A 15,847-nucleotide genomic window follows, 5' to 3' on the forward strand; every position below is an offset into this window, starting at 1 on the left:
CGTCTAGCAGACAACATGCGATGCCGTATACTAGGTTCAACGCGGACCGTAAGAGGACGGTTTCATGACTTATGAATTATCTCGAATATCGCTTTATACGGAGTAGGGGCGGGAACATCAAATTTAATAGATAGGTCACGGTAGCACCTATTGGCTGCGAAAAAAAACAGATCTTATAGATTCGATTTTTCTTATACAACTTTGCTGTCTTTTTTTACGAGTCTGGTGAATTGTGAGGCTGGGTACCTAGCTATGGGACGTATAACAAGTAGATCTTTGAGATCGAGAGCACCAACTGGAACAATTCTATAATAGATTGAAGAAAAAGGTTAACCTAGATTAATACTCTTAACAAAACTCAAGGATACGAATCAAATCCTCACGAGCCTACCTAAAACTACACGCCTAATCCAAACGCTAGCCTGCCTTCAACTGGTCTCCATATCCCGAGGCTGGAACAGAATTCCCACTTCGCATTTCCCAGCATCGTCGAGAGACGCCTTGGAAACGGTATTGTCAGCAAAAACCTTGCGATACCTCGGCTCCCGCCTTCTCCTCTTCCCGCGATACAGCAACGCGAACCCAAAAACCGACATAACCGCCGTCGCGAAAGCAGCTCCCAGCAGGACCGCAGCAAGACACCTCGACGTCAGCAAGTGGCCCCCGGGCGGTAGCAGCCCGGCCACCGGCTCCGTTCTTTTATCCCGCGCTGCTACTGCTGCTGAGGGCATTCTTGGGGTCGGCTCTAGCGTAACGACTTCCGTCACTGTAACTACTACTGCTGCTGCTGTTGATGTTGATGTTTCCGAGGTCCCGGCTCCCAGGCCCGGATTAGTGCCGGGGCCGGCGCCAGCGCTGCTACTCAGCACCAGGGGAAACACCTTCCGAAACACCGTCGCGGCGTGCGTCGGGTCCGGCTCCCCGGGGACGTCCGCGGTCCAGGTATACGCCTCGAAGAGGCTCGACGTGGACCCGTCCGGGGTCTCGGTGTCGAACTCCGGGTCCCAGTACATCCAGATGTCGGTGCTCGTCGACCCGGTCAGATAGCTCTGGCATAGCCGTTGGGGGGCTTGTCTGTCGCCTTCGGCGGTGGCGGTGGCGCAGGTCCATTGGCCGGGGGGGCAGCACCATGCTTGGGGGTAGAGCTCGGGCACTTTTTCGTTACCTGCGTTCTCATTCTTAGATCCATTCCTGTTGTTGTTGTTGTTGTTGTTGTTGTTGTTGTTGTTGTTGTTGTTGTTGTTGTTGTTGTTGTTGTTGTGACTGTCTATGTCGCCGCCCCCAGCCGTAATCGTCGTCGTACACGCCACCGTCCACCCCGCCAGACACTTATCCCCGGGAAACGCAGCCGTCGAAGCGCTCCCTTCGTTGCCGCTCCTCGGCGCGCCGTTTAGTTCGCCCCACTCGTTGTCGAACAGCGCGAAGTAGTTCTCGGGCCAGCACTCGGCGTTATAGCCGACCCGGTGATCGGAAGTGAGGTCCTGCACCGCGAGACAGTGTTGTCCCTCGAGGGGGTGCGCGTCGTGCGCGGCTGTGTTCATCGAGTATACGTAGTACGAGAGGCTGCGGCAGTATACGGAGAAGGAGCATGAGGACGGCATGGCTTGGCTTTGGGAGGGGGCGAAGGGGGTTGTCTGAGGAGGAAGACGGTACGTTAGGGTTGATTGTGTGCCGTCGGGGCCGCGTGTTGTTTTTGTGATGGCCGTCATGGTTAGGGAGGTGTTTTTGCTTGTGTGGTAAGTGTGGTTTACTATTTTGATATACGAAGATGCGTCGATATAGGCAATGCGTGTTAGGTACCTAATCTAAGAGCTAAACAATGCGGACTAGACGATGGCTACCGACAAGGCGATGGACGCATGGCGATAGGGGTCTAGTTATAATCTACTACTCATCCCACTGCCGCTTATATAGTTTCAGCGTAGATCACCTACGCCGGTACCCGAACCAGGTCCATAGATAGCTAGACCGACACGGCAGAGCAAACACGGGAGAAACACGGGGGCGGGCACAGATTACGCCAGATAGCGACCCGGTGCCACGATCAAGAGCCGAGATCTGGCGGTCCGTGTCCCAGCGTCTGCAACTTCGCGGACTGTCGTGAAACCCCGATAGACTGTATCGTACGGAAAACGTGCGTCGGTGTGCTGGAAGCAGAAATCATAGGCCGGTTCACGTTGCTCTATAGCATGGAGAGGAAGCTTATGGCACGGTTGTCGAATGCAGTCATGTAATAGCCCACAAGTCCATCAACTCGAAGCAGTATTTGTCCTACCTCGTTGGAACACTCATTTCCGCTTCCTGCTAATATACCCGATCATGTCGAGTCCCGACGTAGGACGTAAATACTCTTCATCCTCGTTAGTAGGTATCAAGCTTACGCGGCGTTTTAGGGCAGTTGCTCCTATTCGTAGTCCATAGTTATGCGCCGTGCCTCCATTCTAGAACGTGAGATTGGGAATGCCTCGATTAGTCGGGTATGCTTGTGATCATGTCTACATCGTACAGAATCCGACGCTTGTCATCGCTAATATACATCATTGTACACTGAAGGGCTCCTCGAAGCGAGAGCGCTCGGGGACTAGGTTCGGACTAGCCGTATCGTAGATCCCAAAATTGCGCATGATTGCTTCTAGGAACCTCGCTGCTGTCGGAGGCGGCCAAGTTCCTTACCGTTTACCTCTTACCTAGGCCCCATTTGTATATCCTATCCTGTATCTCTTCCCAAGACATTTGTTTTATAGAGCTGAATGGGTGTTGGGCCTCTTGTAGCACCACGGTCGGAGCACCGCTTCCTCTACCGTTGTTTTGTACTAATCCCCCTACAACCTGTTTCGCCACCCGGCGTAAGTCATTAATCGTGAGGCTCTCGATCTTTCGGCACATCTCCTGGACCGGTACCTTGCGGCCGTGCACCTGGACTTGCCTGCCTAGATCTTCTAGCTCGACCATTCGACTCTCCAAGTTCATTAGGAGACTGGAACGTAGCTGATTCTTGGCGCGGTTAACTTCGGCATGGCCAAGGGCAGCAAAACCGGTTTCTACAGTAAGCGCCCTCAATTCTTGGCACATGACATCGAGCATGTGCTGTGTGCGGCCGGGGATGCATTGAGCAGAGATGCCGAACAGCCCGGAATCTGTGTAAGAATGGTTGAAAGCGATACAAGACTCTACCCAAGCGTGTTGGTTGAGCACGTTGGTGTACAGTCTTGAATACATGCCCTTCCCGGGTCCGCCGGCGGAGAAGGATCCGCCGCCGCCGAGAAGCGTGTTAAGCGTTGCCAGCGCATAAATATCATCTGATGCGATGGGTAATCCCTCGAAGGCGAGGTGAATGTGAGTAAATACGGGTTGGTTGGGGTTGGTACTGGGAGGTTGTGGTGGGAGCGCGACGAAACCACCGGTATAATGCGCGGGCATGGTGAGTTCTTCCAGCGATGGCGAGATGGCCGGAGTGGTAGAGACGGATGCGTTGCGGCTTGCGGAAGTAGAGAGGTTTTTGAATAGGGGTAACTTGGACATTATACTAGATGCTGTTGATGGGGGAGATGATGATGCTGAGGAAAATGAAGAAGTTGAGGTATCGGTGCTATCCGATGACAGCGAATCCGTCCGAGACAGGAGAGGGTGTCCAGAAGCTTGCATATCTCCGAAGAACTTGGATGCTAGTTGCACCGCATCGGAATGCGGGACACCGGCAAAGGCGACAACGGTCCGTTCGGGACGGTAGAAAGTGTCTCTGTATGTCCTAACTACCGAACTGTTGATTTCCGGTATCCTTTCCCGAGGACATAGCAGAGGGTTGCCAAGAGTGTTACCCTTGAAGGCCGCCATATGCACCAACTCAGGCAGGATAAGCTCAGGTTTCTTCCATATCTCGTTGATTTCATACTCGGCCGTCAGAAGTTCTCCGGCAACCTCTTCCTCCGTGATTCGGGGATTCCGTATCGTATCGGCAAGTAGCTCAGTCGCCGTCGGGATAGCCGAGTTGAAAGTGGCGGCTTGGTACATCATAGACTCCCGGGAGGATACGCATTGTACGTTTCCTCCTAGAGACTCTACCGTCTCTTGTATATCCTCTGCCGTTTTGTTTTCTGTAGAATGGAAGGCCAGTCGATCAACGATGTGGCTCACCCCGCTCAAGTAAGTGTTCTCGAATCTCGATCCGCCTTCGATATATACGCCAACACCGGAGAAAGACCCCGGTAGAGCCTCTGATGCTACTCGGACTCCATTTGGTAATGTTGTTATTTGGTCGAGCTCTGTCGGTTCCTGTTTTATGTCAGTTTATAGGTTTAGGAATCCATGGTGAAGGCAGTGAGTGAAAGGAGTGAGCGAAAGGAATGAGTGAAGGCAATCAAGACATGAGATTGTCAACGCACCTTTGGACTTGGCACGTTCACGCTGGCGAGCGTGCGAGTCTGAAGCGGTCGGAATACCCTAGCGCATGATCTCGCAGGAGAGGTAAGACCTCTATTTAAATATCTAGACGAGCAAGCGCGAAACATACTGAGGGCATCGAATTTGCGACAGACGTTTACACGGAAGCCGAAGAAGGAAGCCGAAGAAGATTCGCCTCGCCCGTGACGACAGAAAAGTTTAGGTGAATGACTCTTATCGCTTATCGGTCGCTTATACTTGGCCCGTGCATTCCATTTTTATTCATCTTGGCAGCTTGGCAATATACTTCATCTTATCTTATCTCGATTACCAACAAGACACGAGACCGCCTACCAATCTTGTACCGTTCTGCCGTATGCCCCTCCTTTAACCTCCCACCTTCTAAAAGTTGAAGATTGCGATTCTGATACTATATCGTGAAGTGTGTAATTTGGGTCAAATCTAGAATAGGGTCATAACCATAGCTTCATAATCAAACATGTCTCTCCTACGTACCTAGCTACCAGAGCTAATTGACTTATAAAAACCTCTACAATGTCCAAGCCAACACACCTCGAGCCGTCCGAGCTGGGCACCAAGGAATAGTATGCCCACCTATTCTCCTCCACTCTCCAGCCCATTCGTCTAACACCAAACCAACAGCTGGGACAGCCTCTACACAGCCGAAATCTCCAACCACGCGCATAACCCCGCCGACACCGGCACCGTCTGGTTCGACGACTCGGACGCCGAAGCCAAGGTCATCGACTTCCTCTCCGACCCCGACTCCGAACTGCACCTCTCCCTAGAAGAATCCTCATTCCTCGACCTCGGCACCGGCAACGGATCTCTCCTCTTCGGTCTGCGCGATGCGGGTTGGCAAGGGCGTATGCTAGGCGTAGACTACTCGCGACAGAGCGTCGAGTTCGCGCGGCGCATCGCGGAGTCGCGATCGCAAGACACGGAAACGGAAAGCGAAAAGCCGGTCGAGTTCCGCGAGCACGACATCCTTCAGACGCCGGCCTCTGCGCTTCTGGCTGATGTGCAACAACCGCAAGGCTGGGACGTCGTACTGGATAAGGGCACTTTCGACGCGATATCGTTGTCGTCAGAGACGGACCCTGCGAGCGGGCGTCGTGTTAGTGAATCCTATAGAGCGCGGGTTGCGCCTCTCGTGCGCGATGGGGGCTTATTCCTTGTTACGAGCTGCAACTGGACCGAAGAGGAGCTGAAGAGTTGGTTCGAAGGTGCTAGGAAGGACGGAGAGGATGACGGCGACGCGAGAGGGTGGCGGTTCGACCTAGTCGGCAGGGTCGAGTACCCCAGCTTTAGTTTTGGCGGCGTAAAGGGACAGACCATTAGTAGTTTATGTTTTAAGAAAGTCAGGGATATTTAAAATTAACACGGGCGGTACGAACATAGACGTAGGAGTGCATTAACCTAGGAAAGATACCCCAGTAGAGTACGATTAGAAGGATGGAACAGCATCACTGCAAACCTGTTTGACTGAGATTTATTAAACTAGGTCATCATGCTCTTTTTTTCGTCTTTTATCATACACATATCAGGCAACTTCCAAAACAAGAGCGCCGGTTTGGGGCTCATGGCTCGAAGCCCTTCTATAGAAGTTTGTGCAGCTTTAAAGTCCTACGGGCCTCAATGCCGAGCAGGACACAAACCTCCAAAAAATGCATTCGACGACTGTGTGCGTGCTTCCCATACATCTACTCTACGGACCCTCAAAATTTCACCTTCTGAAGGACCCTTGCACGAACTGACGCTGGACAATTCGGGACGGCTATCTCGCGAGAGATGCGACTAGGACACTCTAGTACATGGGCTGCATGTTGAAAGAGTTCTCTTTAATCTTTCATCTACGGCGATGTGTTCATAGGCTCCCCACCCATTCCGGGAATTCCTGCTACCGCGGTCGTCGCAAAGTAGCGCACGTCCACGTCGTCGTCCTTCTGCAGCTTCTCCAGGCTCGGCAGGATGCGCTGCTGGATGAGCTCGGTTGCCCGAGGAGACGGCGTAGTCGTCGTCGTTCCGGCCTTCTCCAGACTGTAGACGGTACCCTCTTCGGGGAGTCGTTTTAAGACGTCGATGAGCACGGCGTACGTCTTCGCCACGTTGAAGCGTATGTTGGGAATCTCGTCCTCCACAAGCTTTTCCAGCATAGGCAAAATCGACTTTCCAATCACGTCCAAACTGACAACAGTCGCGAGAGTCTACGGCTGGTTAGAATCTATAAAAATCGCCGGGAAATAGTAAGGACACTTACCGAGATGGCGAAGCAAGTCGTCATCCGGTATAGATAATTAGGATGAGAGCCCATAGCCATCACCTTCGGAATGATAGCTTCGCTAGCCCACTCAACTCCAAACACTTCGGTGAGCTTCTTCAGGTTATGAGTTGCAGCCTCTCGGATAGAGAAGACCGTATCTCCTAGCCAGCCCATGCACAGCGAGCTCAGCTTCTCGTCGAAGAACTGAACGCCGAGCTGACTAGCAAGGAGCGGGATATACTCGATGATAGCAAGTCGTACTCTCCATTGCTTATCTTCGGCGAGCTGCACGATCGCGGGCAGAAGAGACTGGGAGAGTAGGTCGATACCGATGACTGATAACGTTAACAACGCGAGCTTCTACGGGGTCTTGCGAGAGTTATATACCTTGGTTGACGAGTTCGAGTTTCGAGATGATATGTAAACGAACTTCGGGAAACTCATCCTTCAGCATCTGCAAGAACATTGGAAGGAGGTGGTCGATAGTTCTGAAAAAGGTCAATGGCTAGGATCCTAAGATTTAGTAGATAGGCTTACTCTTGTTTGCCCAAGATCGGGGCTAGGCCGCTGATCTGCGTGCCTAGAGCGGCACGGACGTGCTGTGATGTGTCGGAGACTAGGTCTTCGATGGAGCTCATGATATCGTTAAGCAGCGTAGTCCTATCGACCAGAGTGCAGAAGCCGGGGATCTGGCCGGCGATAGCAGTCCTAACTTCGGCCTCGTTATCCTTCAGTAGCTTGACAAACGAGGGTACTAGGTCTCGAGTGACCACCTCTTCGTCTACAGCTTTCGCAATCTGCGTTGCTTGCCATTAGCCTAGGCTATACAAAACATGAAGCAAGGGAGGGGGTTGGTACCTTTTCAAATCTATCAGCAATCATGTATCGAACCCTCCAGCTCTTGTCCTCTATCAAATTTCGTAACGATGTGAGCAAAACGCCATGGCTGCCCTGCTGCTCCTTGGGCACAACCTCGGCGATAGAAATTAGAATCTCCACAGTCAATAATCGCACGCTGTCCTGGTCATCCTGCGCGAGGTGCTGGAAAAGGGGTATCATCTCCTCCACAACGATAGCTGCGGGCATTTCTTTCACGAACTTAGCCATGTTGGTAGCGGATTGTCTTCGCACCATGGGGGTTTCATCATGCACTAGGTGGCCAAACTGTTGGCGAAGCTGTTCTTGGACGGGAGGGGACACCTTCGAGTAAGGAGCTGTGAAGAGGCCGCACCCGGACACCTTAGAGGTAAACCAGTCTGCCTTAGATAGTCGGATAGTAAGAGGGATGAAGTACTCTTCGACCTGTTGGGACGATAGCTCGCTGCAGATCTTGTTGAGGGACTCGACGGCCTGCGAGAAATAGTTAGTAGATGACGATAAGGATTCCCGCAAGGCTGTATGGACGGACCTTATCCCGGACGACGGGCTCTTCGATAGCTGCGAGGTTCTCGAGGGGGGAGAGGAGGACGTGGCCGTATTGGGGCCCGCCTACGTATTCGATGAAGCTGCCCAGCTCCTCGCTTAGGGCTACGAGAACTTCATCTTCGTCTTCGACCGACTCTGATGCTGAAGTTAGATTATTGTTTGGCTTAAAGGCTGGGGTCGGTATCTGACCATCTAGAAAGGGAATGAGTTCGTCACGAGTGCGCTCGGGACCTAAAGCGAGCGCGATTGTTGATAGACGATGGATGGCGTTCAATCGGAGCAGAACGTCGTCGTGCTAAAGGCGAGGTTAGAGGATGAGGTCCTAATATGTGGTGATATATGGGTTGGGGTCACCGCTTCACCTTTAATTCATCTATGAGCACGGCGATAGGGTACAGCTCATCGTTCGCATTTGGCGCGTCAGCCATGGTGAGGTGTAATTAGGCAGTAGTAAAATCGAAAGGTGCTGAAGGCGTTGAGGCCGGCAAGTTGAGAACCGGCTTGGGAGTGCGCTTGCTGATCGCGTGGGCGGTCTGGTGGAGTGATGCAATGAGTTAAGTTAGGTCGATGTCGGGTCAATTTGGCGACTTGGAGACGAAACCGGGCAGAGATCAACTATCGCTAGTGCTCCGATAGCCCAAAAAAAATGTATGTTGGATAGGCGGAGTTGTAAATTTGTAAATTTGATGTGAGTCGTCTACGGGTGGTCTTCAGTTCGCCGTGAATCGTGGATCAGGTCTTCCAAATTAGATCATCGAGGGGTATCATGGGAAGGTCGCTTTGGTGGATAGGATTGTGTTGTGACCAAGAGAAAGATGCTTTTGGTGGAAATAGGTTTAAGGCGGGCTAGAGCTACTATGTACTTTGGTATTGTACCGTACTGCACCTACTTCAGGTATTATCAGGCATGGGGCAAGTAAAGGTAGGTAAGTGAGGTAAGTGAGGTAAGTGAGGTAACAAAGGGGCGCTTGCCTTGACTTCTTAGTTCTGAAAATATTGTGGCTTAGGCGTTGTCTAGTCCTGTCTGGCTTGAGATACCTCCTAATGATGGAAATCTCTGCCCGGGTGCCACAGATGCCCCACATATCGTTTTTGTTCCCTTGTTCATCATGCTACGTACCTTGGAATTATGTACGTTACATGCACTTCCCCGCCCTAAATTCGAAAGTATTGTTACGCGTTGCACCCCTGGCTCATCTTTTACCTTTATTTTAGGGACCTTATCAGCTTCATGTATTTTGGGTAGGCCATAGGTAATTTCCCGTGCACCTCCGATGCTGTCTTTAGTAACTTTAGTTACCTGCCTAATGTTCCTAAACGAAAAACAAAGCCGTCTCTTAATTCTTACCCTCTAGCAGATCTAAATCGTATCAAGTTAGCGCTTATACATCTTAGGCTTGTATAGCGTAGCTCAGCGTTGGGCTGCGTATGTGATCGAACATATGTGTTCACGATGTGACCGAATGCAGTAACTAGAAGCAGTGATGTCACTCTGAAGCTGTATTCGTTATACCGCAGGCGATTTATAGGTCTGACAGTTTTGAATAATTGCTGGCTTACGAAATATACCTGGCCAAAAGGTTCAAACGTAAATTAAGCTGATTGGCCGAGTATGAGCTATATGTTTCGTCCAAGGTCATCCAGCAGATAGTGTGACCTATACCTACCTATGTATCATGCTATATTCATTTTATACTTGGTTTGTACTTGTACTTGTATAGATTAGGTACCTGGTTATAGGCCTACCTGGTTATGTAAGGGCTATTGACGTACTTGTCCCTCTCTTCATCTTCCGTTTTGAATAATATCCGCGCTAAGGTAGGTCACACACCCGCTATTGCATAAAGCATATCTCATGGTGGGGTCGTATGTACAACTGCAACCCAAATGAATTTCCAAAGTCGATGGTGACTCAGGACCGACCAATTCCTCGAAATAACGAATTGCGCAAATACACCTGGCCTCTAGGCTCTGTTCTACCCTCATAAGGGGCCATATAGAAGATGCCTACCATATCAGTCAACAAATATGACCTCTACGAGGCTCTGGGTCAACAGTTCGTACCATTCAACCCCTCCATGACCCTGAATGTTACCCCACTAACACACCATTCCACCATCATTCAGGTTCACCACCGCCGAGTTTGAAGAGTTATGTTTCGAGTTTGGTATCGAGCTAGACGAAGATACCGAGAATGAAGAGAGACCTATCGTGGATGGTGTCCAAGAACCTCCCCAGCTGAAGATCGAGATCCCCGCCAACCGATATGACCTACTCTGCTTCGAGGGTATAGCCCTCATGCTCAACATCTTCCGGGGAAGGCAGCCCACTCCCAACATCAGATTAACCCAGCCTGTCTCCGGGAGTATGCATACCATCACTGTCCTCGAGGATACTATGAAAGTGCGGCCGCTGGTCGGTGGCGCCATCTTGCGCAATGTCAAGTTCACCCAGAAGAACTATGATTCCTTCATCGCCCTTCAAGACAAGCTACACCAGAACCTCGCCCGCCAGCGTACGTTAGTCGCCATCGGAACTCACGACTTGGATGCTATCAAGGGACCCTTCACGTACGAGGCGCGACCGCCGCAAGAAATTGTCTTCACGCCCCTCAACCAGACCAAGCAGATGAATGGAGAGGAACTGATGGCTTTCTACGAGAAGGATAAGAATATAGGTAAATACTTGCACATCATCCGGGACAATTCAGTTTACCCTGTAATCTACGACGCGAATAGGGTAGTCCTCTCGCTGCCACCCATCATCAACGGCGACCATTCCAAGATCTCTCTCAACACCAAGAACGTCTTTATAGAATGTACGGCAACGGACCAGACCAAGCTGGAAATTGTCGTCAACATGATGGTCGCAATGTTCTCCGTTTATGCCGAGGAGCCCTTCACCGTCGAGCCTATCAAGGTCATATCCGACCACAACGGCCAGACGCGGATAACACCCAACCTAACACCACGAACAACGACTGTCGAGGTCGACTACTTGAACGGTTGCCTTGGCCTCTCCGAGTCCGCCGAGAACATCAGTAAACTCCTCTCAAAAATGGCCTTAGCAGCTAAGCCCTCGAGCGAGGACCCGAACGCCCTAATAGAAGTCACGATACCACCGACGCGCGCCGACATACTCCAGAGGTGCGATATCATGGAAGATGTCGGCATCGCGTACGGATTCAACAAGCTCCCCAGGATGACCGTGACCAAGACAGTCGGCGCGCCCCTGACTCTTAACAAACTAGCCGACATCGTGCGCCTTGAGTCCGGCATGGCCGGCTGGTCCGAGGTCATGCCCCTGATCCTATGCAGCCACGACGAGAACTTCGCATGGCTGAACCGCAAGGACGACGGCACCAAAGCAGTTAGACTCGCCAACCCCAAGACCGCCGAGTACCAGATCGTACGCACGTCGCTACTCCCCGGCTTACTAAAGACCATCCGCGAGAACAAGGGCGTGGCCCTCCCGCTCCGCATCTTCGAGACTTCGGACGTCGTGTTCAAGGACCCTAGCGTGGAGCGAAAAGCCCGCAACGAGCGCCACTTCGCCGCTGCTTGGTACGGCAAGGCTTCCGGTTTCGAGGAGGTCCACGGCCTACTCGACCGCGTCATGGCTATGCTGCGCCAGGCCTTCCTGACCCACGACGAAGGCCTCACCGGCAAGGACATGGATTTCAAAGTCACCCCCGAACACCTCAAGCGCGACGGCTACTGGCTCGAGCCCATCGACGACGAGGCTACTTTCTTCCCCGGCCGCGCTGCTGCCGTCTTCGCCCGCCTAAGCGGCAAGACGGCGCGAATCGGCGAGTTCGGCATCTTACATCCCTCCGTCCTCGAAAACTTCGAGCTCAAGTACCCCGTCAGTGCTCTCGAAGTCAATCTTGAGGTCTTCTTATAAAGCGGTGGTAGAAACGAGACGAGACGCGACGCGACGAGAGGAAGTGAAGTGAAGTGAGGGTAGTAGAGAAGATAGCTTAGAGCTAGACGGTGTTGCTATCTGTGTCTATTTCCCGCGAGGATGAAAGACTACCTAGGAATAAAAAAGAAACCGCAGGTGATATGAGATTTAGGTAAAAAACACCTAGAATAGGTTGATAGGAAGAATTCCTAGCATCATCCAAAACTTCTAGCTTGGGAATTTCGTGATGTTTTAGTAGTACATAATTCTTTTCCGTCAGACTGCCTACTACTTGCTTTCTCTCAAGACGTACACAGTAGACCATGGCCGATCTAAACATCAACAACGTTGATTGCCTTATCTTCATCGCTTCATCGTCTCATACCAACTACAAACCTCTCACCCCATCTAACCTCTTGCCCAAACCAAAACACCCTCCAGGAGCCAAGAGCCAACACCATCAAACGAATGCCTGTACATAGGTATATATGCGTGGCATCAACATACCACGTAACTAGCGTTTCATCTCTTCTTTTGTTTATTCTCGTTCGTAGGGCGCCTAGTAGTAACTCTTACAATACAACACCATAACAATGCCCCTATCGTAGCCAGGGAGGACATACCTCCCGATCACGCAATTTCCGTGCTCCCCTTCTCGCTCCCTGTTGGCATATCCGCCATCTCCTGTTCGTCCCTGTTCATGCTCGCGTCTTCGCCGACGCTCGCAGCACTAGACCCCCCGAACATACCCCGTCCTATATCTAGCCCGACCACCCCGTCCCTAATCTTAGCGAGATTTGTCGTGAACGCGTTGGGTGTATCGGCACTGGCGTTGTGTTTTAGGCTTGCCGGATTGGCTACTGCCCGTTGCTCCGGCGTAAGTGCTTCGTGTGCAGATTCCACACCCGTAAGTACGCTCTTGCTTAGAGGTAAGCTTGGCGGTTGGGGACTTTGTGACGGCCGTGGCGATCTATTCGGAGAGCCCGTGAAGCCACCCGGCATGGATGGTGTCGTGGTGCCTAGGGCATAGCTGCCGAGCCTCTCGTCCCTCGCCGCAGCTAGATCGAGGTACTCGTTCATCTCCGCATCTGTCCTGCCAAAGAGCTGGTGCCACCAGCGCACTTCAGAAAGTTTCGGGAAGATGAGCCTCTCGCGGCCACTTTGCCGATCGTCAATTGTCGCGTCGTAGTCTCGGTTGATAAACTCTGGCTTCCGTGATAGGAAATAGTCCCATACCGATCTCGTTCGCTCGTTCGCTCGAGCGTCTTTACGGGACTTCTCGTTATTCCATAGGAACGTGCCGTACTGTCCGGCATAAAGGTGGTAGAGGAGTCGCCGCAGGAATCGCTCGTTGAACTCGAAACGATTAGGATGTTGTCGCAAGATCTGGTACGTCGCGTCGAGGAATTGGTGGAAAACAGGGGATATTTCGTTGGGTCGGGTAGCTTCGCTAGCTTCGGGCGTACCTGGTGCCGGTTTCTTGACTTGCGACGGATCATCGGCTGGTGAGGCCACACCGTCGCCGTCCGATTCCGCGTTGGCTTCGCTGCTACGGTTCTTGAAGAATCGCTTTGCGCTCGCGAGCGCATTTTCGAAGGCTTCACCCGCGCGGCCGTCCGACTCACCGGGCTGTATCGCCGAGCCAGCCAGGGTATCGCGTTCTACAGCGAACCACTTCTCGTGGTTGAGCAAGCCGGAACGTTGTTGGAACATGTGCCCAAAGGATAACCAATCTTTCTCGATCAATACGATAAACCCTTCGATCGTGCGGTAATAAGGATCCAGCATCAGCTGTGACAGGGCTGATAGCTGGCTAGTACGGTCCCAACCGTCCGAACAGTGGATCAAGACGTGCGAGTGTCTTATACCAACTTGGCGTGCGATCAGGGCCGACCCGTCGAGTATACCAGTAATGTGTTTAAGCCAACCGCTCTTCGCGAGCAGTTCGCGATTAGGAGGTAGGCGAGAGATGTCTCCATCTTTCAAGGCCTCTATAACGGTGTTAAGAGATTCTCTCATAACATGAATATTCTCGATATTCAGATAGGCTTTCTTAGCGAATTTGTAGTATTCCATATTTTCTGACCCCTTTCCCATTGCCTGCATTACAACTGCGTTGATGGTTGGTCGGGCATCCACGATGAGATTGCTCTGCTGTGCACCATATACCAACCGCTTTCCCGTTTTCGTATCGTAATTGCTCTCGTCCCCCGCGATAAGCTCATCTTCAAGGCGTTCCGTTTCTGAAGTTTCCGTGTCCAAAGTATCTCGGAGGTCTGCATGACTGGATGCTGGGCTGGGTTCCGTCGTGTCCGCTACTGGGGCCTCTATTCCATTAAACTCAACGGTGGCCGAAGCGGAGAAGCACGCGCTAACCAGCTTCTCGTCCTGTATGCTACGATTCCCCCTGAAACCGACCATAGGCTGAGAACTCCGCGTGATAGAGCAATTATTTAGGGAGTGAAGATAGGTTAAGACAGGTATGCGCTGCCTCGATCGGTACGAGCCGGCATACTTGATGACATTGTCAGATATCTTGGAGGGAACGACGAGAAGGCTAGGGTAGGTCGGTGAGAAGTTATAATCCTTATTTATTAAGGATACCCTCCATCCTCTATCGACAGACTTGGTGCTGATTCCTTGCCGTCTAAACTCGACTCTCGGATCGTAGATATTCCATCCGTCGAATGGTTTCTCTAGCTTTAGAGGTTGGTAGCTGAAAGCGTATAGCTTTTCTATCGAACCGAGCCGACATGTGCGGTTCCGGATGTATTCAAACGCATCCCGCCCCTGTACCTCATCCGAGAAGTTGAAGTTTATAAACATAAAATCGCGACATCGTAGCCGTATTGAGGATGGGCGCCCGGTCACACTAGGACACGGTCGAAAGATACAGTTGGCAATTATGGGATAGGCGATATAGACCTCGCGAGGTTTTGAGGCACTCGGCTGTGCTGGTGCTCCATCTGGCTGGGTACTAGGAAAGGAGAATATGATATGGTGTTCTGTAAGATGGAGTTCACCAGAGTGTCTCTCGCCGCCCCTGATGGCATCAACATTGGGTATCTGTCAGGGTGGAATTAGCAATGGCGAGAGCAAACGGAGAGTGCGGAAGAAGTGTCTACCTTCTTGACTTGCATCTTGGAACCTTTGCAAGTGTAGGTTTACATCGAAGCAGTTAAAGGTGAGGTGGCACTTGTTGTCGCATTTGCCCAGCGAAGGGAAACTTGAAGGTGGCCGAAAACCCGCAAGGCGTTAGATTTCAGCTCGACAGGAGGACAGGCTTAGATAAACTACAGCTGATGAAAGAAGGGAACAATTGTTGCTACTGAGTTGGTATGCAAGAATACTACGGCTTAACCAGCTGCATCGTGGCGTATCGTGAGTTGGCAGCGCATCATATGTTAAAGTCAGCCGTCACATTGTCCAAAGGTTGGTTCGAGGTTGGCCGAGTAGGTGTAGGTGTAGGTGCATTAGTAGATTAGGTAGACGTATAAATTCAGACCTGCCAGCGTCACTGGTCACTGGTCACTGGCGCTGCTAGAGCGTAAGATATACTTTTAGCGGCGGGGCAGCTAGAGTCAACGGGCAGTTCAGGGCAAGAGGTAAGTACATCTACATACCTAATCTACCTACCTTACTAAACCTTAGGTACACCCATGGATCCCTCTGCATTAGACCAAAGACGAAAGGCGAGGCTGAGAAATTGGAAATTGGGGAATCGCATGTGGCTGACACCGACGTCACACATGGACGAGCCTAAGAGGTTGAAGTGGAGTAGGTACCTAAGGTACAATGAATCAATAGGCCCGTGCATATTTACCGCCAAGAATTAGATGCATCGGCTACGGGATA

At 51.6% G+C, this 15,847-nt stretch overlaps 6 protein-coding genes across 6 annotated transcripts; 2 read left to right on the forward strand and 4 right to left on the reverse strand.

Annotated features, from left to right (window-relative positions):
- Positions 1-333: 333 nt before the first annotated feature.
- On the reverse strand, positions 334-2,442 carry F4817DRAFT_338977 (uncharacterized protein). Its single transcript, XM_049303485.1, has 2 exons — positions 1,831-2,442; positions 334-1,736 (listed from the first exon to the last, which is right to left on the reverse strand). Exon 2 carries the CDS (start codon positions 1,707-1,709, stop codon positions 429-431), a length of 1,281 nt encoding a protein of 426 aa, XP_049158705.1. The 5' UTR covers positions 1,710-1,736; positions 1,831-2,442; the 3' UTR covers positions 334-428.
- F4817DRAFT_338979 (peptidase M16 inactive domain-containing protein) lies at positions 2,443-4,588 on the reverse strand. The gene is made up of 2 exons (XM_049303486.1): positions 4,383-4,588; positions 2,443-4,272 (listed from the first exon to the last, which is right to left on the reverse strand). Exons 1-2 carry the CDS (start codon positions 4,506-4,508, stop codon positions 2,677-2,679), a joined length of 1,722 nt encoding a protein of 573 aa, XP_049158706.1. The 5' UTR covers positions 4,509-4,588; the 3' UTR covers positions 2,443-2,676.
- Positions 4,589-4,723: 135 nt separating this feature from the next.
- On the forward strand, positions 4,724-6,476 carry F4817DRAFT_338980 (S-adenosyl-L-methionine-dependent methyltransferase). Its single transcript, XM_049303487.1, has 2 exons — positions 4,724-4,985; positions 5,044-6,476. The coding sequence occupies exons 1-2, from the start codon at positions 4,936-4,938 to the stop codon at positions 5,774-5,776; spliced, it is 783 nt and encodes a 260-aa protein (XP_049158707.1). The 5' UTR covers positions 4,724-4,935; the 3' UTR covers positions 5,777-6,476.
- On the reverse strand, positions 6,016-8,721 carry F4817DRAFT_120703 (armadillo-type protein). Its single transcript, XM_049297626.1, has 8 exons — positions 8,452-8,721; positions 8,279-8,384; positions 8,073-8,224; positions 7,523-8,014; positions 7,202-7,461; positions 7,052-7,152; positions 6,662-6,999; positions 6,016-6,608 (listed from the first exon to the last, which is right to left on the reverse strand). Exons 1-8 carry the CDS (start codon positions 8,515-8,517, stop codon positions 6,255-6,257), a joined length of 1,869 nt encoding a protein of 622 aa, XP_049158708.1. The 5' UTR covers positions 8,518-8,721; the 3' UTR covers positions 6,016-6,254.
- Positions 8,722-9,810: 1,089 nt separating this feature from the next.
- On the forward strand, positions 9,811-12,225 carry F4817DRAFT_338999 (phenylalanyl-tRNA synthetase beta chain). The gene is made up of 2 exons (XM_049303488.1): positions 9,811-10,145; positions 10,216-12,225. Exons 1-2 carry the CDS (start codon positions 10,093-10,095, stop codon positions 11,990-11,992), a joined length of 1,830 nt encoding a protein of 609 aa, XP_049158709.1. The 5' UTR covers positions 9,811-10,092; the 3' UTR covers positions 11,993-12,225.
- Positions 12,226-12,490: 265 nt separating this feature from the next.
- Positions 12,491-15,650, reverse strand: F4817DRAFT_120765 (phosphatases II). Its single transcript, XM_049297627.1, has 2 exons — positions 15,118-15,650; positions 12,491-15,058 (listed from the first exon to the last, which is right to left on the reverse strand). Exons 1-2 carry the CDS (start codon positions 15,130-15,132, stop codon positions 12,623-12,625), a joined length of 2,451 nt encoding a protein of 816 aa, XP_049158710.1. The 5' UTR covers positions 15,133-15,650; the 3' UTR covers positions 12,491-12,622.
- Between the last annotated feature and the right edge of the window lie 197 nt (positions 15,651-15,847).

The sequence above is a fragment of the Daldinia loculata genome, assembly GCF_022478755.1.
Source record: "Daldinia loculata strain CBS 113971 unplaced genomic scaffold F4817scaffold_27, whole genome shotgun sequence".
Taxonomy (NCBI): domain Eukaryota; kingdom Fungi; phylum Ascomycota; class Sordariomycetes; order Xylariales; family Hypoxylaceae; genus Daldinia; species Daldinia loculata.